Here is a 25,482-nt window from a genome sequence, read left to right on the forward strand (position 1 = left end):
GGTTGAAAGTAAATTTTTTTTTTTTTTATTAAGAAGGTACGTGGATTATTCATTTCAAAATGAAAAATTTGATTATAGTAGTTCTTAATCTAAAAACAAATAGATTTAGATTAGTAGAAATCGGTCAGGAATCTTAAAAAAAAGTTATATATGCGATGTAAGTGTTTATTTATATATATTATACTAAAAAATAAAGAAGAAACACTTTCTTTTGAAATATCGATATTTTAGAAATCTATTTTATTCTTCGTCGATAATAGGAAAACTAATTTTTCCTCGATCGGTATTTCAGAATATAAATTTCGTAAGATAAATCTGTATAAAATTTTGTTTGTGTCTAATCTAAATTAGACAGTATATCGTTATAAGATAATTTTTTGTGATTTTATAGATCACTTTTTATAGATCATTAAAAAATTTAGCATTTAAACAACAACATATGTATTTTAAGAAAATATATTTGTTTTTTTAGTGAGATAATGTATAAATATACATTTAACTACAATAATATCGAGCTTTTATAATTTTTTTGTGTTAAAATTTTCTTATCAACTTTTTCAGTTTTTTCGTGTCTTGTTTAAAGTTTTTTGAAAAAATTTGATGTATGTTTGGAGTAATCTTAAATTAACGATCTATCATTCGTAGTGAAGATTTAAGAAAATTCTTTTATTTATCTGGAATGAAATATATATATTATATTTGTTACATATTTATAATATATTATCATTCCAACATGTTTGGGTTGTAGAAATAGAATAAAGACGTACATTTATACGAATAATCTCCGTAACTTCAGTTTCCGATTCTACAACGATCTTACTTTAATCTAAAATAACGTCAGTGATACAACATGAATTTCTATTCTAAATCTTCTATTCATATATATATATATTGTTTAATATTTAAATTTTTTTTTATCGAGAACAACATAAAATCGTATCAGTGAGAATCTTTATTTCCTCGCAAATTAAATGTCAGCAAGCGAACAAAATTCACCTCGAATATGTTTAAATAGTTCCATATTTAAAATTTATCTCGCCAACCAATCAAAGTTATCAATTTTTCTTATTTGGAATATTGCGGTGGAGGAAAGATAAATGGACCGACAGAACGATGAATAAAAAGAGAAAAGGGGATGAACAGTTTGAGGTGGATGGATCGGTAGCCATCGGTCGGTGGACGGTCGCGAAGAGGTGACGGTGGGGCTGGTGGCGGAAAGAGTCGAGCTGGCCACGTGGATCAATACTGAAGAGGGTGAAGCTGCCTCCACCGTTCGCGAGTAGCAGTATGCTCGCGCCGCGGATACGCGCCGCACGTTCCTCGCTCGATCCTTTGCATACAGTGAGCCAGAATATAGAGAACATCAGGGGTTCAACGACTATGCTATCATATAAATCGCGTATACTCGCGCCACTCGATTTTCCAATTATCATCGATTCGATCTCGATTCAACATTACGATCTATTTTCTCCGTCTAGCTGTGAAAACATGACATTCAACTACAATCCTCAGAGAAACTCGAAGATCTCACGCGTTAAACTTTGTCGGTGTTTGACCCTTGCCTCTCCTTCTAATCGTTTCGCGGCCTGACACCTGTCACAGCCGACTCTTTCGCCGAACGATTTACCACTGTACTATCTCTTTTCAGCGAGTGTCGCTCTATCGCTTCTTCTTCGGTTTATTATTCGTTTTAATCATTGAATGGAAAGTTGAATCGATGAAAAGCGAGACAATGCTTAGAAATGGAAAAGGGATTAAAAATTATCGTATGCCAAAAAGCATGAAAAGATTTTAATACGCGATGTTTGAATGAAAACGATCAAACGATAAAAGATCTTTTTCTCTGTTTATCTAATTTGAACGATAATTTAATTACACGTTTTTTAGTAATTACATTTCATAATAAAGATATTAATCTTTAAAAAAATTAACAAGTATTACGATATTTTTGTAGATTTCGCTTATCTTAGAGATAAAGTTTTTTTTATTTTTATTGTAAGTACAATGTTTGAAAATTATTGGGTTTTTTCCTATTTAGAGATAAAGAAAGGGCGAGGCAGTCGATCGCTTTTATATTTCGATTCTGAAACGGCAAGATGGAGATATTGGATAGGGAGGGGCGTAAATTTATAACGGGTTTCTTTCTTTTCGAAAACACGTCGTTGAACTTCTTTTGATCTTTTTTATTCGTACAATATATGACAAATAACTCGTGATATCTTTCTCGCGTTTCCTTATCGATACAAACGTGTCCTATATTTTGTTCCGTTTCTGTTTATAGCACATATCTTCGTATTTTCATTAAGAATATAAAATGACATCCTAATTGTGGATATCGGTGCTTCCGGTGAAGAACGATCAAAATCGCAAAATTGTTCGAATTCGTGCGCCAACGTGCGAGATTTCGCGCGATGATGTGGGCTGTCTGATAAAACGTGATCGTGTTGCAAAAAAAAAAAAACAGCTCGTGATCAAAGGACGTTCAAGTCTTTCAGCAAATTAGAAGGTGAGTAATTCTACGCGAGCTTCCCTTCTTTTAGTATCGCGATATCAGTGCTGGAATTAACAAAGAAATTCCAGAGCTTTCGCGAAACTTCAAATATTTGAAAAGATCGGTGAAATCATTGTTAGCGAGACCGGTCGAAGCGAATTTAATCGATAAATTCGGAAACGAGACATATAATGTTTAAGAGTTCCTTGTCGAAATCGAACAAATAATGGAATAGTTCCGGGTAACCATTCTATAAAATCTTTTTATCGAATTTCCGAGTCTTTATCTATTATTATATTCCACTTAAACGCTATTAACATTCTTCTTCTTGAATCGGTCGTTAAACAATGGATCTAATCGAACGATAAAAACGGACAAAGCGGGCAAGCATCGTTTCAACTTGACATAACGTCGTTTGTTAAAGATTCAGTCGCACTGATTAGCACTAAAAAGACAGACTATGATACGTTACTCAAAAAGGACTTAATGCGATGATAAAGCGAAATCCCTTTATTGTTTGGATTGAAAGTAAATCTGTGTTATCCGCTAATTACCCGCTAATTACCCGCTATAACTATACATAAAAATATTCAAACTAGTTGATAGTGTTTGAATTTTCAACAATTTAATTTTTTCAAAGCGCACCTATTATAATTGTCTTGTGTTTTTCCGCGAGCTATCTGCTTGCAAACCGTGTTATTTTTATCGATAATTATCAGCTCATCGTCATTATCTCGATAATGAGTAAAAGGCCAACAGCTCGTGCACGTTTCTTGAGACGCTTCACTTGCAGCTTTCCCACCTTAATCAAATTTTCTTACAATAATCATCCATATCTCGACTTTTGACGCTAACTGGTCAACTTTCGAATAGTTTTCATCTTTACTATCTAGATTCTTTAATATCTGATAGATCACGGATTTCTCAAATCAGTAACTTTTCAATGACTACGAAAACAATTGCAATACATAACAATCCGATTTATGATTGTTCGTTTACGAAATGTTCAACAAAGGAACGAGTATACTCGAAAATAGGCTTCTTGGTTATAATGAAAAAAGCAAGCTTAAAAATCGTTCGTTTAAAGAGTTAGTTAGCGAAGAATCGTAAAGAGCGAACAAATAGACAACGCGATATCAATTTCTCAGCGTAAACGTTTGCGGATTATACGAGAATTGATTGCGTCTATTTACTCGACACGCGTGGCAATGCTTACATGCTCGATTTTCTTCTTAGGGAATATCGGTTATTGATCTGGTAGCCAATAGACTATGGAAAAGAGGGGAAATTTCTCTTTCACGAAGGGGACAAAAATCGTTTCGTTCAGAGATCTGGAAAGTCGAAAAATTGATAAATCGATTATCGCGCTCTCATAAGGTCGGTTGCCAGGTCATTTGCGCAAATTTGATGAAAAATCTATGAATCGTGGCGAAGCGAGCCACATTTGAGGAGCACGGGATCAAAATACGTAATCATTATCTGGAGTCGACTTATCAGTAGCTATGTAAAACGAACGACCGATCATTACTAGGGAAACGCGCGATTACTGGCCTGCTAGCGTTCCTCGCTCCGATCATAGATGGAAAGCCTTTATGACACAAATGAGACACCAGTGTCAGCCGGTGGTAAACAGTCGATCGGTGATCATCGTACTGCTTAGACGTACGTTAATGGTGCGTGTGTAACCAACGTAACGAGTGTAAGAGTGTATTGGGCGCGAGTGCGATCAACCGGACCTCGATTACACCTCGTTTGTGTCTGCCAGCGAGTCAGCCTGTCAGCGTGTGCATTCACGCCTACACCTACGTCTTTATTTACTTTGCTATTCTAACACTTGGCCATGAGAATCGTCGTTTTGACCGACCGATTTCCAACTCTTTAACCGATTGTCGTTCGATCGTAAACGTGTTACACCTCTTCTTTGCTCGAAGATCGGACGTAAGAATCGACGGACATGAATTCCAAGTGCGATCCGTACGACTCGAGGTAACGAGATTTATCCTTGATTCGATTTACAAAGGATTGGAGACGCGTGAAGTGAAATAGAATGCAAATTTCCAATTATTTTGAGCATCGTTTCGCGGCTCGTGTCTTTCTTACCGACTTATTGCGCCAATGATATAATGAAAACGATTGATATGTCTTATCTTCTCGTTTACGTATTTTTGCTTTTTTAAAATGGAAAACGAAAGGTAATTGAGTCGAGCGAGATAAGGGGACGCTTCTTTTGTTAATTGAGAGTAATTCTAATTGAGAATAATTTCTTGATTCTTCGGGAAAAAGAAACGTCATAGAGTCTATATTGTAGATATACTCTTATATAGGGTATATATATAGAAATATTTATTGTCGTTTGTCGAAGTTTGATTTTTTCTTATCGTGTTTAAGTTAAACGCGCTTTGTATATTTCCATTATTTTATCATTTATTTTATCTTCGTTATTATTAATATGTAAATCAATAAGATTTCATTTTAGTTTCCATTTTAATATTTTTTATTTATTTCATTTTATCTGGATCATACGTGGCCTAAAATTTTCACTGGATTAACATGTTTGTTTAATGAGAATTAAATTGAAATTTAAAAACTATATTATCTTTTATCAGCATTATTGTATAGTCTATCCTTCAATTCATTCGACTTATGCAGTATATACATCGATCTATCATCACTGGACTTTGAATGAATATCAATTTACAAAATTATCCGTTTTTTCTTTACTCAGAAACGATATTATTGAAAATTCGTTGAATAAAATTTGTCTGGCAAATAAAGGAGAGATCGTTTGCGAAAAATGACGCGTTTTACGTAATTTCACGCCGGAAAGTATATCGATAAAAAAAAGATAAAATAAATATTGCGAAAAAAATAGACGAAAATTACATGCAATAGCGCGAAATGTAAAGATTTTAAAATAACAAATTATCAATATGATAAATCATTCGATTTCGTAACCTTCGTTTCATAACGAAGGAATTGATTCTCAATAAAGTATATTTCGTGGAAATCGAATATCTCTTCGTCTTCATTATATCTTATTTTATAATTTTCCTTCTAACAAAGTTTAAAATCGTAGTTAATTTCGTACCACGGTATTCATTGCGATATTTTCTTCGCGTAAAGAGAATAAATTCAAAAACCCATCGTTGTTTTTCCGGAACAATGTCGTTCCAACAATCTAGTTGACCAATTATTCGGAAATAAATGGTTCCAACGAAGAAATTATACTCTGATAAGTGTTTGATATAGAAATCGGTTGAAATTCAAGAGATGGTGTCAAGAAATTGGCAAAAATCCAAATTCGATTACGATCTCTTCCGCATGCTATAAATCGAATGGCGCATAGCAGACTTTTTTTTGATCCGCATTATCGGATGTTTCAATGATGATTCTCTCTGAAACGTTGGCAAATACATTCAAAAATGTATTGAATCGATCTTTCTATTCTTTATCAATTTTTCAATTCTTATCAATGAGAGCAACTCGTTTTAATCTCAAATCTATTTTCAATTTAAAGTAACTCTTACAATACAATAAGAATTGTCTCAAGCTCGCGATGAATACATATTTGAAATTTATTTCGAGCCTCGAGATCGTATAAAGGACGCTAATGAACTATTATTTCGATCGTTACATTTTTACGTTCCAATTACAAGTACCGATATTCAGAACGAGTGGTACAACTTTGTTGCGGACAATGCTCGTTACTCGAATCACAAAAAAATATCATATCACAAGGACTTTTTCATTTGACGTTGTTGTGGCTCGTTAATGCACTCATTGGTCTGACGAATCTTCCCGCTGCCAGTCGATCGTTGAAAATTTCGTACGCTTTCAGCAACGTGTATCGCGACGCGTTTTATTCAAGAATGCCTCCAATTCATCGTGTGCATCGATCGTTTGACATTTGTCCTTCGGTGAAACTCTCGAAAACGCGAAGAATTTTAATCCGTTAGATATCAGAAGCGTCGAGAAATCGAATTCCTTCGTATTCGCGGATCCTCTTTCGTGTTTTTTTTTATATCGGTAGGTACCAGGTTGACCTCCAACAATTAAACAATTATCGTGTGCTCCCCTCATTTATTATCCCACTCTCCCTTTATCGTAACTGCGTACAAGAGGACCGTCTATTATGTAAAACCACATATATTACATGTACACATAGGTAGAACGCAGATAATCATAGCGTGGTAATTATCCACTTGACAGCTGCTAATCCTCGGCTGACCGTTTAACGTTTGTCACGATCTTGACATTCTGATAATCAGCCTTGAAAACTTCCATATATACTTTCACGAGCTTTGGAGAAATTCAAATAGTCTGAGAAACCTGTTGAAGATTATCATTACGATGTTTATCTTATGAATGATTGCTATATATATGTATATATCTAGTTATCGTGATAATGTATCGCATACACGTAAAGAAAAATGTCATGGTTCTATGTGATCATTGAACGTGTTGCAATTTCATTATTATCTTGCATTATATCTTGTGGATTTAGACGATTAAATATTATTAGATAACTAGGAAAGTTTTATCATTTTTTTTTATGGCAAAAAAGGAAGGTGTAAGAGATTTAGAAAATAAACTTTCATTTCATCATAAATATATATTATGATGATTTTATAAAAGTTACGATTTTGAAAGATAAAAGATTCTCCTTTAACACTCTCTATTTTTGGTTTTGGAGATAGAAAGAAAAATCTCAAAAGAAAATGAGAATTAAACAAGAATTTTGATCCATTTTCCTCTGATTTTTCGTTCGTTCAAAATTATGATTTAATTATCGAAAGGAGAAAACAATAGCAATACATACGCAAAATATATTATGGTAAATATGAAATAATAACTATCCTTGTACACATAATTCGATAATGAACTTTATATTTTCTCACGTTAATGGTTAGCTATTGCAACATACACCTTTGTATATACAAGTTTTTTCAATAGCCTTTTAAATCATTCAAATTCATTGCGTTACGAATTAATTTCCTCGTCATTTTTACGACGGTATTAAATCGTAAAGTGTAAATTGTACGTTATAAAGTAATTTATCCCAACACGTATTATGCAAACAACGATATTGCGAAAAAGTTGGAAAAACGATATTAACGAAGAGGATGAAAGAAAGTTTTAAACGAAATCAAGAATAAGTTTTCAAAAATTCGTAAAAAGGATCGTACGTCGCATAGAGTCTCGATGTTTAAAGCTCTTCGTAAAACGCAAAACGTTCACGATTCCCTCGTAAATTCGCGTCTCCTCGTCGAGTTTTTAAACATCTTTGTTATCATTATTATCCTTCTTCGAACATGGTGGATCTGCGTAGTCGAAAAAATCGTATCGTCCCAAAAGAGCCGCGCTTTTTACGATGTTTTATTACGCGAGATACATCTGCGACACACGTCTCGAACGAAACTGTTTCGGCTTAGTAATCATCGGCCTCGGTGTTTAGGATCGCACGTGTCAACTGATTACGCATAATCGAGTAACAGTGTCCCTCCTCGGTAATTTTCGTTCACTTGTTAGAATTTCACGGTACAATGTGCAATTTTTCCGTTTACTCATGAGTGGTATCGATTCGAAAACAAACGTCTCTTTAACGCGACCGGATATCGCGCGTTTTCACCTTATCCCCGCTTATCTCGCGAAGATGACGCGAGTCGAATTGGAAGTCGAATCGAATTCGAAGGAATCAAAGACGATCCGTATGCGATGCGGAATCGCACGCAACTCCTTCTATTGTTTCGCGAATAAAACGTGAGGCATTGTTAACTATTATCGCGATTCGAGTCTACGCCGTGGACAATTAAATTCGTAAGGGAAAAGATATGGATCGTGAGGGATCGTTGAAGAGTGGTTCGTCGTAAGTTGCTCTGTTTGAAATAATCAATAAATTTCGTTTACGATACAACGTGTAAAAATTGATTGGAAAGTAAGCGAGAAGAGGGAAATAAGAGAACGTGCATGCTCGTGCTGCAAATAAAGTACTTCCCGTCGAGGAAGTTTAATTATTATAAAATCGCGTGTGCATCGCCGGTAATCGCGAGCAGACGACCGTCTCCGCACATATTCCACAAATCCCACGCGCGTTTTTCCTTCATAAACGCCGCTGAAAGACAATTTCGGGGGAACGATTTACACGTTATCGGTCACTTTCGCGCAGAGTCGCGTATATTCGAGAGCTGTTAGCGAAGCTGACGAGTCGACGCGGATACCGCTTCGATAATCAGTCATTTTTGAAAATTGCAATTAATCTTGGTTGCAACTGCGGCGGATCCAAGGTAACATCGTTTCAATTTTCGTAGAGGGATACGATTATATTATTGGGACGGATGATCGATTTCAAACTTTGGAACGATTTTCTCAAAATTTGTTGTTATTTTAATCATATTGATTTGACGTGTGCGTTGGATTTATTTTTTAGACCGTGGATGCAGCCGGGTATCGGAGGTGGAGGTGGCGCGGCCCACACAGGTGGGACAGGTGACGACGAAGCTCCGAAAGATCCCGGTGTTCGGATCACTCATCAACCTTTCACCGAGAAAGACTACGAAGGTATCTAAATTTCTTTCGATTTCTTTCTCACCGATAAGAAACTCTTTCGGTCGATGATCGAAATCTCCTTTCGCATCCTTACGCTTTAATCAGCCCGATAATATTTGTTCATGCGTAGGTCAGCTGGATACACAGATCTGGCTTCGTTGTTTGCTCATAAAAACGCGTTGCTGGTGCTTCGAAAATCATTATTTCGTTCACCAATATTCGCGATTCTCGTCTGCGTAGAACATCGGATTCGAGGTCACCTGTTCCGATGCGATCTTGTATCGTCGATATTCGACGATCGAGTCGATTTCGATTATTTGACAGGCTTTTAACAACGTGGATCAGTATCGATTATTTTAAGAGATTTAAGAAACATGGAAATTTAAAGAGGCAACAGGATAGCAAATATTTGTCCATGTCAAAGATACAGAGGAAATATGTACTTGTAGAGAAAAGACGATAATATGAATTTCTGTTTCTGTTCGCTTGTATGAATTTTTATTATCGATAATCATAGGAACGTCGATTCGAGGAGCCAGTGACGCGAGTTCTCTTTCATCTGCTTCCAGGTCACAGAGCGCACACGGTGTATGTGGGCGTGCATCTACCAGGCGAAAGGAGACATCGTCGTCATCACAAGCACCATCATTCTCAACGTCAAACGTACAGTGCCGATAAGGATAATGTCGACAACGATAGGCCCAGTAAGTTGTCGACGTTTGCATTTCTGTTTCCATATATCTCTTGCTTTTTACTCTCATCTTTTCCCACGTCGCAATCTTCGCTCCGTCTACTTATCGGATCGTGTTCCAGCAACAAGACTACTTTTCCCCCCCTCGTTTCTCAATATTGGTAGCCAATCCATAAAATTCTATCGCGACAAATCCACGCCCATCGTTTCGATTAATACGCTACCCGCGCGAGGGCCAATCTAATCTCGTCTCGGCCGATTTCTCATTTTGTTTCTCTTTGGCTAAGGGAGGAACGACATACGCCGGATAATCGATAACCACCGCGAATAGAAACGAGAGACAAATGTCTCTTATAGGTCACGAGTTTTCGAGGTTAAAGTAGTTCGCGCCGCTTTTACACCGAACTCGGTTAATCGCTCTCGTGCTGCTTCGAAAAGATCTACTCTAAACGGCGAAAGCCTCTCCAACTCGAGACACGAGGAGAGCTGGAAATTCTCACCAGCTTCTCGGCTATTTCGTTCGATCGACGTAAATAGGGATGTTCCGACCGCTAAAAGTTTGCCACGCCGTTCCAAATTAAAGATCGCGGAATAGCGAGGAGATCCGCGCGCTTTCTTTCGCGAAAGTATTGTTAGAGATAAAAAATGAAACGACAAGGATGACGGTAAAACGAAACTGTTGGATGACGAAGGCGCACTCTCAAACGAACCGTATCACTTTGAAAACTATTCCCACCGTTGATTCATTCCCATTAGCGGTGGCCGTGTCGTTCAAGTAGCTAGCGTAGAGTGCGCGTGTAAACGTTCCATGGTATGTTGCACTTTGCGGCATTATTGAACGGTATATGGCAACCAGCCAACCACTTGTCACGACTTCTCCGGCTGTTCACCCTATCTTTGGCACACGGGATGCAAGAGGGTGACCGATATCGAGACTCGACAAGGGCCTCAGCCCTTCGAGAGATATCGTGCAGCCATCCTTTGTATCCCTTTGCGAGCGAATAGTAGAAAGCGTTATTTATTCTGTTTTTTATGGAAAACGGGTTGACACGATACGAAATTCGGGTTTCGGAAAGAGCTTTTCGATTGATATTTCGTTGAGAAAATTTTATTTGTTTTTTTCATTGTTTGACTTTAATAAAAAGTCGGCTACCTATCTAGATTTGCCACGGTTGTTTTTAATCTCTATCCATTTTGGTATTCGGGAAAATGTGTTGCGATCGAGATTTTTAATCCTATTCGAATTTACGTCGCAATATTTCGTATAAATATTAAAAATCTGGCTCCAGATTGTAGATTTGAGGAGATGATCGTGCTGAAAAAGAAAAATAAAACGACGCTTGCGTCGAATCATCGTGAAATATCAAATTGTGAAGAGAGTAATTATGAGAATCGAAATTGCATTAAGCGTCAATGTTTGTTGTATCGTTGACGTTTCAGGACAATTGCTGATGACTCGAAGGAGTCGACTATCTAGTATCTGCGATCCCGACGGCGAGATGATACGTAAGCTTAACACGCAACAAAATTTTATGTACTATTTACACGGACACATTTACCAAGAGATCATTCGTACGTGAATATCAAGATAGTTTGAAAAATATCGTGATTTATATTTAAATACGTCAGAATTTTACTGCTTACATTAATCATTTAAATATACTATCGGCGATGAGCCATTGATTTGAAAGAAACTACGTAAACTAATTACCATTCAAGGATATCTCGTCAAGGTTGTTGCAATCGCTTCGTCAATTTGGCGGGATGGTATTTAAGTTCGATTAGATTCGTAGTTAATATCTCACGTTATAGCGTGATGTATCTCGAACAAGATTAATATTTATCAGATCAAATCGCTCTGTGTATAACTTGTGTGACTCATGTATCATTAATTTGTTTATTACTGTTATATAAAGAGCGTTACAATAGTTAGTGGGATGCGATTAATGCATATTATCTTTTATTAATGCAGATATAGTCTTGCGATATATATTTTTTTTTTTCACGGAAAATATTTCGTAACAATTTAAATCGAATGAAATACGAATGATCTCATTAAATATTTTTCGATATCGACACGCGATTTCACTTATGATTCATGCGGTAATTACAGAACAGCTTGTAATTATTCAAAGGAACGATAAAGAAAATGTATATTTTCTTTGTGTACATCTGGTTTTCATGTATTTTCCGTTTCCAACACTTTTCTTAGACGTGTGCATGTGTTCATGCGTCATTGTGCACGCAAAAGTTTGCGTTGATCATTCTGCACTGCTCGATCTAATATTGTTCTATTTTTTCAAAGTTTTTTCCAAAGACTCACCCTTTAAACGATTCGCGTTTTTAAAGGCGAACGTTTCAACCTTCTGTGAATTATGTATGTTTTACGTTTCTTCCCGATTATTTAACAATATGCACAACATATTTTTATTGTTACTGGAGGCAATGCGCTTTTAGCTGACAGAGAACGTCGTTGCATTGACAAAAAATACATTTATAAAATATATACCAAGGATCATTTAACAAAATTGTTCAAAATCATACCATGTGTTATGTGTAATGTGTAATCTCGAAATCTTTTTGTCATATTAATGTCATTCAAAAGTCGTTCAGAGTCATCTCAGGTCATCCCAAAGTTGTACGAAGATCGTTTCAAAGTTGATTCAAAATCATCTCAAAATCATTCGATGTTCGAAATTGTTCTACGGATTATTCTAAGATATTTGAAGATCGCTACTCAACGTCATTTCAAGCAATTTTAAATCGAACGAGTAGTTGTACTACATGTACACGCGAATTCTTATCTATGTTTCGTTCGTTTTTTCCTTCATGCAATAAAGAAATTCGCGGTTCACGAAGCAATGTCTAAAATTACAGTTACACCCCCAGCCCAGAGGGTGCAATTTATCCTGGGCGAAGAAGTTGGCGACGATGCACACGAATCCCATCCTCTCTTCTCCGAGATGGAGGAGCTCGTCAAGGATGGTGACGAGATGGAATGGAAGGAAACAGCCAGGTAATCTTATTCCCTTGTTAAATTCTATTCCAGATAACGACAAAATTTGTTTTTCCCGGGATAAATATATTCATCTTAACCATAGGTGGATCAAATTTGAGGAAGATGTCGAGGAGGGTGGAAATAGATGGAGCAAACCACACGTAGCGACTCTCTCGCTACACGCCCTCTTCGAATTGAGGAGCTTGCTGTTAAATGGGACCGTGATGTTGGACATGGAAGCGAACAGTCTTGAACAGATTGCTGATTTGGTTCTCGATAATATGATCAATAAAGGCTCGTTGCCGGCCGAGTCGAGAGAAAAGGTACGAGAAAAGGGAGACTCGTGGAGTAGATAACTCATAGATAAATGAGTCATCTTTCTATATCTCTTGTAATACATTTAAGTGAAAATTCTAACGAGAAAAGTATTTGGAGAGCAGGTCAGGGAAGCTCTTCTGGTGAGGCATCGGCATCAACACGAGAGACGTAAAGATAACAACATGTCTAGGCTACCTATTATCAGATCATTGGCCGAAATAGGTCGAAATCATTCCTCTTCGAAGAGTAAGTTTGCTATCATCAACTTTTAATCAAGTTTAATTTGATTAACTATTTTATTAAATATATTAATAATTATTTTTATTAAACATATGAATATTAATATTTAATTGTTATATGTGCGATCTTTTAGAAATCTTTTAGAAATTAAAAATAATCCTTCGATTATTTCGATTCGTTTAAATATTTTTTTTTTTNTTTTTTTTTTCGTATTTTATTTATTTATTTATTTATTTGTTTATTTATTTATCTTGTTTTTCTGTAAATTCCAACATCCATTCCAAATATTTAACCACTTTATTATTTTTATTCATTAATATGCCAAAGTTGAACAAAAATCGGACATATATCTACGGTATGTGGACCTTGATATCTGAAGTATCCGATGCCATTTCACATTTTCCAAGGTCAATTCACATTAAACGCATGCAAAACGTACTGGACATTTTCAGATTACGACTGTACGTGTGGTTTGCATGCGTTGTTGACGTCAGATTTACAGGAGCGTCGCGGTAGGGACGCCTACGCGCCCTCCGTCGCTCGCAGCAGCAGTTGTCCAAATCCAAACACAGCTCTACTTTCGAAAGAAACGAAAGATTTGAAAGGACCGTATCTTCTGGTTCCAGGTATAACATAGGCTAGACTGTTATAGCAGCCTAGATCGCCTTGGGTTACGGTGCTTTCGCAGCTTTCTAACGTTCCTTCTTATTATCCAACTGTGTTCAATCCTCCTCATGTATCAACAATTAGTTTTAACCTTACTAATCAATACCAATTTTTATCCCACGGACGATTTGTATAAACGTGCAAACGCCAAAATTCGTGCAACTTATTTGGTTTAACACGGTATAAAAGAAAATGATTGAAACGGATATATAAATCCATCCTTTTTAATTCGTTTCGATCGTGGTATAAGATATTCACATTTGTTTCTTATTTTTCAATCAGACGAATTCGGCATTCCCCACGTGGTCGGATTCACAACATGGTTCGCGATGTGTCAACTAAAAGGTTAGACTGTCAGGTGGTTATTGTTCATATAAATTTTAATTGATAGAGTATAAAAATCAATGTCTTTCGTTTTCTTGTTATAATTATTATTACACTTTGTATTTCTCTCCATATTTAGTTTGTATTTTTTCTATCTCTTTTCCACTCTTTTGTACATATTATGAAATGTAATGACATAATATCTCCCGATTAACATCTCTTTATCGACGCTCACGTCGTTTTATTCCTCCATTTTCGTTTTCCTTCCTCTGTGGAATTTTCGATGTTTACAGTAGTTAAATATTGCATAGAGTGGATTTGTTATCGGTCGGGATCGTGAAAACCGATTCAGAAAGAACGCTCGTGTCTGACGAATATCAGTTATTACTACTGCAACCGTAACTAACGCAGCAACGGATTCGCGGGAATACTACAAGCGATACATGTTCTCTCCTGATCGTAAAGTAGAAACGATTCAGAGGAAGTGCACGATCGCGGGAACGCGTAGGTGAAACCTTTACAATTCAACTAATCACGAGGCATGATCTTACGTTCTAATTGTATAATATGCACGATATGACTTAATGTATACTTTTAACTCGATATCATACTTAGTACTACTGTCACACTTTTTTAATCGACTAATATCTATCTTTTCAGAGTTTCGACTAATTTTCCTCTCATTTCTTCGCGATTTTGATTATTATTTAGAAAAAGAAAAAAAAAACTACTACAAATTACGAATTATCGCGAACGAGTTGTGATTTCGAGCGAGTCTCGAGACGCAACTGTTCGCGATACGTAATTCATCGACGAAATGGGATTTTCCTCTTCTTCCTTCTTGGGCCCTTCCTTTGTAAATAAAGGACGATCCTGGTGTATGTTTCATGCTCATTTTTAGTGGAGGAATCGAATTCCGCTCCGGCGATCGCCGGCGCAACAAGTCACGGCAGTGGGCCAGCGTTGAATGCGGGTAGCCGTTTCCTTGCTATACCTGGTAATCTCCTTGTTGCTTTATCGTGCTTGCAATTCTCTTCTAACTCTTTAACACATCGGATAATCATCTCGTGACCTTGTAGATTTTCCGTAGCAATTATACAACTATACCATATATATGCGACATATATTCCTGAAAATCTGTGTGACGAATAGTGTCGTGAGTTGTCGGAATCCAACGATTCAGATTATAGAGTACCATTACTGGTACCATCGCTCGAAATAACATCCCTCTATATCGACAAACGATTATCGAGAGCAAGTGAGAACACGAAAAACAAAATCAACTCTGTCCTCGAGTGCTTGCAGCTGCGTGGTCAATCTATCGGAAAAGTTTTACCGTATTGGTTACCGTTCGAAAGGGTTGTGCAACGTGGTCTTGACATTTAATAGAAAAAAATTGTTCGTGCACAATTTTATTTTTCGTGCAATATATCTTTGAATTGAAAATTAACGTTCATGTTAAAAAAAAAAAAAAAAAAAAAAACGGGAGTAAAAGCAATCTACTATGTCCCGTATATCGCCTATAAGAGAAATTCTGGAAAATCTTTGATATTGGATTCCTGCAACTGGGAAACGCTTTCGACATGCGAATGTAGGTCGCTATCCAACTTTTAATGGTCTTGGATAGAAATGATAATTGAGAGGAAACGGAAAAATATGTAGTCCTCGATTATAATGCCTACGCGCCTTCTCGTCTTCTCGTTTAATTTTACCTTGGAAAGACGCAGTAGGCGGTAAGCTAGATCTCTTTCAGGCCAAGAACCAGGCCCTAACGGAATGGATCGAAGTCCGAGTAGCGTGTCAATTAGCCGAAATCACAGTTCGTCCGCCTTAGAAAATGGAGATGCGAATCACAAGGTTCGTAATTTTTAATGATCGAATTGATTCCCACTGTCGAATAATTCTTTATTCTTCATCAGGGTAATACGCATTTTATGCGGAAGATACCAGCGGGAGCCGAGGCGAGCAATATTCTCGTAGGAGAGGTCGATTTTTTAGATAAAACTCTATCGGCTTTCATTCGATTGAGCCAAGCTGGAATAATGGGTGATTTGACGGAAGTTCCTGTGCCAACGAGATTTATATTTGTTCTGCTTGGACCAACGGTAAGATTTTTCCAAAGATTTTTTACAAAGAAAATAATAATTCGTGTCTGAGTATAAATCGATTCGAATTCGGATATCGGAATTATACGACGAAACATTGAAAGTAGAACAATCGTGTATATCTATCGGGTAGAAATGTAGATTCTCGGGTAACTCGATGAAAAGCTCCTTTCGAGTAATTAACGTTTTAACGAAGTAATTGAGCACGCTGATTGCCTGAACTATTCTCGATCTCGAGGGTCCGATACACAAAACAATTTCTACCTAACTTGAACGAGAAATATCATTTGAGATTGTCTCTATTCTCCAATTCATTTCAATCATTTGTCGTGTTTTCCTGATAATTGTTTTATCTTTCGGTTATCGATCATAGCGAAACACGAGATAAATAAATTAATCGATCCGTTAGATGGAATCCGTTAGATGGAATAACGATACGATGGATTTTTAGGGAGGGCTCACAGGTTTCCACGAGATTGGTCGTGCAATGGCTACTTTAATGTCTGACGAGGTCTTCCACGATGTGGCTTACAAGGCGAAGAACAGAAATCATCTTCTCGCCGGAATTGACGAGTTCTTGGACGCGGTCACGGTTCTACCACCAGGAGAATGGGATCCTGCAATCAGAATAGAACCGCCTGCTGCCATTCCTTCGCAGGTACGATATACGATCAGACGAAGAACGATCCGTGAATTAATATTTACAGGAATTCATTTTAATAATCAATTTGCTTAGGATGTAAGAAAACGACCAAAAGAAGAAAAACCGAAAGAAGAACTGGACGAAGAAGCTGATGAACAAAAATTGAGGGAAGAATCCGGACTCTCGAGGTCTGGTAAGCTTTTCGGTGGTTTGATAAACGATATCAAGAGGAAAGCGCCGTTTTACTTCTCCGATTTCAAAGACGCGTTGGCTCTTCAATGCGTAGCCTCTTTTATCTTCCTATACTTTGCCTGTCTCTCGCCTATAATCACATTTGGTGGTTTATTGGGCGAGGCTACGGGAAAAAATATGGCCGCCATGGAGTCGTTAGTTTCTGGTTTCGTTTGCGGTATCGGATATGGATTTTTTTCTGGACAACCTTTAACCATCCTCGGCTCAACCGGTCCCGTTTTAGTCTTCGAGACGATAGTCTATGAATTCTGCAAGTAAGTGAGTTCTTACGATATAAGGCGTTGCTCGTTGGCGTAACGAAATTGTGTATGCTCATAGGAAATCGGATTGGAACTACATGTCGTTCCGTTTTTGGATCGGCTCATGGATAACCTTAATTTTGGTAATTCTCGTAGCGATCGACGCTAGTGCTTTCGTGTGCTACATCACACGTTTCACAGAGGAAAACTTCGCCACTCTGATCGCGTTTATCTTCATCTACAAAGTAAGTAATCGATTCTTATATCTCGACTATTTTGCAATTTTGTTACCTTGGTGGATCTTAATTGCGCAACCGTGTCCTTCTAACGCGATGCGACTTAATTGGATGGGATATAACTGTATGTGCTTCGCGAATCGCATCATCAGCGAAATCGCCTGCATTTGGGTCACGAATTGCAAGATATACGCTTCTAATCGAAGCGCTTCTCGCGGGCTTCGAAACTTGAATAACTTGAAGATTCGATTGGCCTCGATCTTGATGAGAAAGTGGTGGCTAAAATCGAATAGTAGCTTTACTAGCTTAAGCTTTAATTTAATCCATCAGCTTTTTAATACAGGATTTAGAGAGGATATTTTATATAATCAAGTAAAAATTTCTATATTTCAGGCCATTGAAAACGTATTGTCCATCGGCAAGAAATATCCTATTAATACCCATGCAAACGATCCGTTCGATTACGAGTGTTGGTGTAGGCCGCCGAATGGCAGTCTACCGTCTAGCTACGACAACGTTAATTGGACGGCGCTCGATCAAAAAACGTGCCAGGTTAATTGAACGTCACGCATTGAACTACTCGTTAGCCGAAATTACAAACTGCTGCAACGGCAGCTTGATTTCAAGACCGTGTCTGACTCGACACAGTGTTATACCACTGATGAATCGTTTTTCTTTCAGAATTACAACGGTACGCTAGTGGGCGATGGTTGCAACTTACCACACTATATACCTGATGTGTTCCTCATGTCAATTATACTATTCATAGGCACATTTCTGTTATCCGTTGAGCTCAAAGACTTCAAGAACGCTCTCTTCTTTCCATCGAAGGTATAGATACGTTTACGCGTCGCGTAAAACCAATTACCATCGATTTTTTATCTCTTCGCGTGTATAATGTAGGTCAGACAAGTCGTTAGTGATTTCGCGGTGATAATAGCAATTTTTTCGATGAGTACTCTCGATCATTTCGCGAATATTCCGACGCCGAAACTCGAGGTACCAACGGAATTCAAGCCAACGTTGGCCGATCGAGGATGGATAATCTGGCCTTTTCAAAGTAATCCATGGTGGAGCGCTATTGTTGCAAGTCTGCCAGCTCTGTTAGGTACTATATTGATTTTTATGGATCAACAAATCACAGCCGTGATAGTAAATAGGAAAGAGAATAAATTAAAGGCAAGTTTTTTTGATTCTAAAAAAACGATCAAAGTATTATTAAAAAATTCCAAATCCATAAATTGTATTGTTCGTATTTAGAAAGGATGTGGCTATCATTTGGATCTATTCGTTCTCGCGATTCTGATAGAAATTTGCTCGGTAATGGGATTACCCTGGTTCGTAGCGGCAACGGTGCTTTCGATTAATCATGTGAACTCGTTGAAACTGGAATCGGAATGCGCCGCACCAGGAGAAAAACCACGATTCCTTGGTGTTCGCGAGCAGCGAGTAACGCATATTTTAATCTTTTTGATGATCGGTTGTTCGGTCCTACTCACACCAATGTTGAGACACATACCTATGCCGGTATTATTTGGCGTTTTTCTTTATATGGGAGTCGCTTCATTGAAAGGACTTCAATTTTTCGACAGAATTTTAATTATGTTGATGCCGGTTAAATACCAACCCGATTATATGTTCCTTCGACAGGTGAGATAATTAAAATATATAAGTATTTATAATTGTTCGTGCGATCCGAATGTTTCACGATTTAAATGTTTCAGGTACCATTGAAACGCGTACATCTATTTACAACGATACAATTGACTTGTTTAGCCTGTTTGTGGATCATCAAATCCTTCAGCAGTACTTCCATTCTTTTCCCTTTGATGGTTAGATATTTATCAAACGATGATAAATCAAGAACGATGTTTAATATATTGATTGAGTATTTTATTATCTTATAGGAATATTATATGATTTATTATTATTTATTATTTTTTATTATTTTTTCTCACTCGAATGATATTTCACGCAGCTGATGGTGATGATTGGAATACGCAAGTCCTTAGATTTGATGTTCACGCAACGGGAATTGAAGATCCTGGACGATATAATGCCGGAACCAAGCAAAAAACATGCCGAAGATCTTCGTCAATTGGAGAACGGCGAGGTTAGCACCGTGAGACGAATACTAAATATCATCATTGGTCGTAAATAGCACACAAAAAGTGATCGCGTGGCTAATATTTGCCCCGTGGTCACGGTAACTGTCTGCGACGAGTCCACATTTTGTCGGAAACACGAAGAAGAACGCGATATTTTAACGATTGATCGTATGAAAGTGGCCTAAATTTTGCTACGCGTGTTCTAGCGAAACAATACTCCTCGCCATATGTCCTCTTTTCGCTGTTCTCGTTAATGTCTTTCCGATCGAAGCAATAATAATTTGCCATTAAATGTGCCTGAATGACGAGGATGGCCTGCACAAAAATTAATGAAAAAGATAGATATGTATTCCGATGGTTTCATAACGTTTACAACTAAAATAATTATCTCGTCGCACATACGTAATTGCGCGTGTTAAAATACTCGGTCTGACCAGTATTAATTATATGTAATAGTTATACCATCGTTCGAATGATATCATTTTGGATACAATTATTTTAAAACCTAGATAAATTTGTTATTGTAGTTAAATTATATCGATTATAGATGAAAGTATATTTATCAAAGATATTTATATCATCGAAAAATTCATATGAAATTAATCATAGTATGATCATTATTGACATAAGTTTTTTTATTGAAAAAACACGATAAATTTTTTTCTTTTTTTTTTTTTTTTTTTTTTNTTTTTTTTTTTTTTTTTTTATTAAGTTTCTGAAAAATCATTTTACGACAATACACGGAAAACTATAACGAAGTCAATGTTTCGATTATCTTTCGAGACACATGATGTATCGGCTTAATGTATCATCGAACACATTGCCTACTTTACATATGAAAAATACATCGTTGTTTAAGAACACACACAAATCTATCTGTAATCCCAACTTTTCCTTAGTATTTATCAACACGTTCAGCACACAATATACAATTAACATACACTTTGTTTGCATGTAATCACCAAACTCCTCCGACACGTGTAAGATACACGTAGATTATACATTAGAATCGGATGGATCTTCGATATCGAACAGAAATCTTTTCTCGCTGCAATAGCGATCAAATATCTCCTCCTTTTTAACAGACATTCAATCTCGAAATACTTTTTAAAAGAAGCAAGATCAAATAAACATCACAAATTAAAGAACACACAGTTACAGAGAAATATATAATTTTCGAGGGGATAGAAAGGGGGAGAGAAAAAAAAAAATATAAAAGATAAAAAAATCTTCAGAAAATCGGAGAATGAGAGAGAAATCTATGAGGAAATGAAAGAATGGCAGAGACATAAAGGTATCCAGTGGGTCGTCGAATCCTGCGGCTGTCATCGGTACGTGACCATAAGCGCACGTCCATAGTTCCTCAGCATCGAAAATTTTTAACATTTGTATCTACATCCCTGCTGAAGATTACACCTTTACGCTGAACTTCAGATGTCGTGCACTGTGTTTATATATTTTTTATGATCGTGGCAATGATGGCATAGATCTCGACCATCGTTTCCAGCGATTCGTTTTATCGGTAGTGTAATTATAATATCATGAATTAATGAAATAAGTATATAAAAAGAATAATATAATAGAATGATTGAGGCGATTCGGCTCTGCACGAGTCACGAAGGCTATTTATTCCACGCGACACCTGCTCGTTCTCAGCCGAATGCAAATTTCACTTTTTTTTTTTTCATCTTCCAGCTCGAACGATGCTAACCAAAATAACCGCTTTTTTTTTTACACCTAAATCCACTGTTCTTCAAAGTCTATGGAATACCAAAATCTATGGTAGTACAAAGAGATTTGCTGAGTTCAATGCATGGCTTAATTTTTTTTTCTTTTTTTTTTTTTTTTTTTTTTTTTCTCTCCTTGAAATTAACGAGATTTAAGCATTGAAGCTGAATTTACAATCTGTCTCTCAGGAACAAAACGAATCCAATCCAATCGGATATGGTCCATCAGGTAATATACAAATCTCATTGGCGAATGGCAACATTATGAAAATTCCAATGGCGAGCATCAATATCAGCGAAGAAGTGAATAAGACAGGGATTTGGCAACAAGTAAATGAAGGCAACGAGAAAATGAAACAAGTCAAACTAATCAAGTACGTTTACCTGATTTAGCTGAAGTAATCCATTACCATTCAGTGGTTTAATGTGACATTGATAAATTGATTCGAATCTAGCGCGGGAAAGCAAAAAAAGCACTCGAAGAAAGATAACTTGTTGATGGCCGACGAGACTACGAGGCTGACTACGATGACCGAAGAGGATGAAGATGACAGTGGGATCTCTATCAAGGTGACAAACGTAAATGACTCTAAATTCTAGCCACCACCACCATCACCAAACCGATAAATCACATGGCAAGTCACACAGCAAGAGCACCAATACACCGGCATGCAACATACCCCCATGTACGCTACTGTGTGAGTAAGAGTATAAAAGGGGGCTGCACGGAACCCTCGAACGGAGTCGTCTTTTAGATATAGATTTTTTTCTTAGGAGCCATGACGATTCCGATAGAAAAGAAGATCTATTTTCGGATCCACTTTCGATTGTATTACACGTTGCATAATTAAGTTGCAGCATGCAATATCCGTCAATAAGTACCAAAATAAGAAGCAGCAGAAAAGATTTCGATGAATCTGTGATCTCGGTTCTCTATATTAATATTACAATATTTTAATTTTAATTTTCACTTTGCACTTTGCGATCTTTATCGTTGCATCGTAGATTAATTCTATTATTTGCATGAACTTTTGTACGAAAAAACGATATTATTTGTTGCGATAATGTAATCTGCGTGTGACATAGTTTTGATATAATAACATATGCTTAAATTCAATTTTTAAACGAATATTTGCCATCACGGTTCAGTGTATTCGATGCTCCGCTAAATTTCAAAAAATTTTTAACGATTTTCATGTACGTTAAATGCTTGTTTAAAACGATTGGCTTGTCTTTGATGCGTTTCGGCAAATTATGCGAAATATTTGGTTTGATCGTTTCAGGTAGACTTGATACGATCGAAGGAAAGCATCAGCCCGTTAACGATTAACGGCACTACTTCGGCCGAGACTTCTGTTTAACGAAAACAACGCTACACTGGGAACGATTCGCGAGATCGTTTTTAATCGTTAAAATATCCCGAAGATTCCATTACGAATTAATCGATACAATATGTTTTAATTTTTATCGTACGCGTTATTGCCAGCCAAGATACAAACACAATTATGGTGAATCGTTGAAAGAAAATTATCACGAGAACAATAACCAAGTTGAAGCATGTGGAACACTATATGAAAGTTTAAACAGCGATAAAAATAAGTGAAAAATAATTTTTTTTTTGTTTTTACAGAGAATAAAATCGCATGCAAGACTATCTTATCTCATTGCATTTGTAATTTGATCGAGTGCAATTAATGAGTGCCACTGACATATATCTAGATTGTAACTAACATGAACGTATTTTATTCATATAAAAAAAAGAAAAAAGAAAAAAAAAGAAGAAAATGAAGAAACGCACATGATTAAAATTTAAAATAAAATGTTTTAGCTTTAAGATTCGATTCACTGATAATTTGATGCGTGAATTGTTGTCATTTATTGAATCATGAATTTATTGATGAAAATATTCTTGTCAGTGTGCAATAACGTGTAATTTAACGATTATATGAATTAAAGATAGTTCGTGCCCATGATAACTATGCCAAGAAAACCCCTTTGATATATCGACGTTTCCTTCGAGGGATGTCTCGTAGAGAAGCTTGGCCGAAATGCAACATGTCCTCGATCATAAAAAGAAAGTCGAAAGATAGACAAAATTCATCCTTGACCAACAAATTATGCAATATTAATAACTTTTTTTTAACTCGATTGGTTTTTATCCAAATTCTTAAAGAGTATTTTTTGAAAATTTTCGATATACGTATAATACCGGCCAATAGCGACAATATCAATATTATTTAATAGAATAAATGTACATCTTTTTTACACTGAAATTTAATTGTATGAAATTCGGGAAGAATTAATACTAGAGAACCATTTTTCATATTTTTTATCAAAATTTTAGCATGACTGAATTTTTCCATGTCCATAACGCCGTCCCTTGAAGGATGTCCTTTTTTTCAAGAAAGGGAAACGAATAATGAGATTTTTATCATACTGCAGTCTTTCACATAGTAAGTGTAACGATCTTGATTTTTAAAAATTTAAATAAAAACTTATGCGGATCGTTGCACGAATAAGTTGTCATTTTTCTTCTCCGATTTTCGACCCGATCGATGGAAGCGAAATGATTAGTGTGAGAAGATTAAAAGAGAATATTTAATACGATATTTTTCAAATGACACGTTATCAAATTATTATACACGTTAAATTTCCAAGGCTTTACAAATATAGTCGAAAATTGCGTGATAAGTCGATAAATGAAGAACGATTGAATTCTTTGTATTTCGTGAAAAAAACGTTGTAAATTAAATGACTAAGAATGATAAGGGACATTAATAAGCCTCATCCTCATACAACATATATTGGAATATTTCCATTGATATAATTACAACAAAGTACGAAACAAGGCAATCGTTCGTGTTGATGTTACGTGTATTTGTATATATTTAAGAAAAAAAATCATTTGCAGTTCTGTATACGCTCGCAATGGGAAAGAAGTCATTAATTGGAGCTATACGCGAACTTTTCTGATGATGATTTAAAAAATATGTTCGTTAAATCGCTGCTTAAGTATTAACTGGTTGTGATTAAATTTTCCACTGAGAAAGACCGTTATTTACGCCTTTTGTTTTAAAGATACACCAAAAAAAAATACCATTTTGTATATCATGTGCGAGATAAATGAAACTCTTCTTTAAAAGATATATGTAAAAAATTAATAAAATGATGAAGAGATGTGAAACGATATTCTGCTAGATAATATATTAATTGCAGTAACATTTAATTTGCATATTTTATAAAAATCGCAAACATGTTTACTGCGTCTTTTTTATAAAAATATCGTAAGTGTATATTGTGCATTATTTAGAAGATCTAGTCCAGCATAACCACAATGGAATACCAAAGATTTTTCAAAAATAATGATGATCGATCGAAGTTGAAAGCATAAAAATATAAATTTAAGCATAGTAATCGTATAGCATCAAATAATTATAGGTTTTATTACCAATTTGTTTTGTATATAGACATATATACATATATATATATATATATTAAAGTTCATCATTCTCGATATCATTTAATTTTCATCATAAATAGAAAAGTGTGTAATGAATAATTTTGTTAATAATTAAGCAGTATGTACTTGGATATATAAAGGATAAACAAATTGCACACAATTGTGATTGATTATTGGTGTGCAAACACATACAAGCGAGAAGACTCATTGCGAGCAACAATGTATATAATCAGCTGCAATCATATAATTCGCTGCCATGCATGCAATCGATGTATTAGTCCTCTTTAACGGAATTGCTGATAAATTCTGATTAAAAAAAAAAAAAAAAAAAAGAAAAGAAAAGAAAAAAAAAGTACAGTATTGATTATCGATAAAATTCATTTCTCTCAATTTATCTTTATTTTACATATTTAATGTTTTTATATTTATCTAAACGTT

General features: G+C 36.0%; 1 protein-coding gene across 17 annotated transcripts; it reads left to right on the forward strand.

The window, feature by feature from the left end:
* Window positions 1–1,299: 1,299 nt before the first annotated feature.
* LOC122719494 (sodium bicarbonate cotransporter 3) lies at window positions 1,300–25,381 on the forward strand. 17 transcript variants are annotated; one of them, XM_043945362.1, is made up of 22 exons: window positions 1,300–1,341; window positions 2,282–2,506; window positions 8,919–9,049; window positions 9,607–9,741; window positions 12,606–12,744; window positions 12,830–13,049; window positions 13,167–13,290; window positions 13,737–13,910; window positions 16,028–16,131; window positions 16,194–16,379; window positions 16,831–17,037; window positions 17,116–17,528; window positions 17,593–17,758; window positions 18,143–18,301; window positions 18,431–18,580; window positions 18,653–18,928; window positions 19,010–19,399; window positions 19,474–19,581; window positions 19,728–19,862; window positions 21,774–21,958; window positions 22,040–22,163; window positions 22,868–25,381. In XM_043945362.1, the coding sequence occupies exons 3-22, from the start codon at window positions 8,926–8,928 to the stop codon at window positions 22,943–22,945; spliced, it is 3,597 nt and encodes a 1,198-aa protein (XP_043801297.1). In that variant the 5' UTR covers window positions 1,300–1,341; window positions 2,282–2,506; window positions 8,919–8,925; the 3' UTR covers window positions 22,946–25,381. The 17 variants fall into 17 exon arrangements, 13 of the variants coding, with proteins under 13 accessions (XP_043801297.1, XP_043801299.1, XP_043801300.1 ...); XM_043945364.1 differs by lacking the exon at window positions 1,300–1,341 and having other exon boundaries at window positions 2,133–2,506; XM_043945365.1 differs by lacking the exons at window positions 1,300–1,341; window positions 2,282–2,506 and adding an exon at window positions 4,024–4,153.
* Window positions 25,382–25,482: the final 101 nt, after the last annotated feature.

The sequence above is a fragment of the Apis laboriosa genome, unplaced genomic scaffold (genome assembly GCF_014066325.1).
Source record: "Apis laboriosa isolate Shangri-la unplaced genomic scaffold, ASM1406632v1 scaffold79_cov154, whole genome shotgun sequence".
NCBI lineage: Eukaryota > Metazoa > Arthropoda > Insecta > Hymenoptera > Apidae > Apis > Apis laboriosa.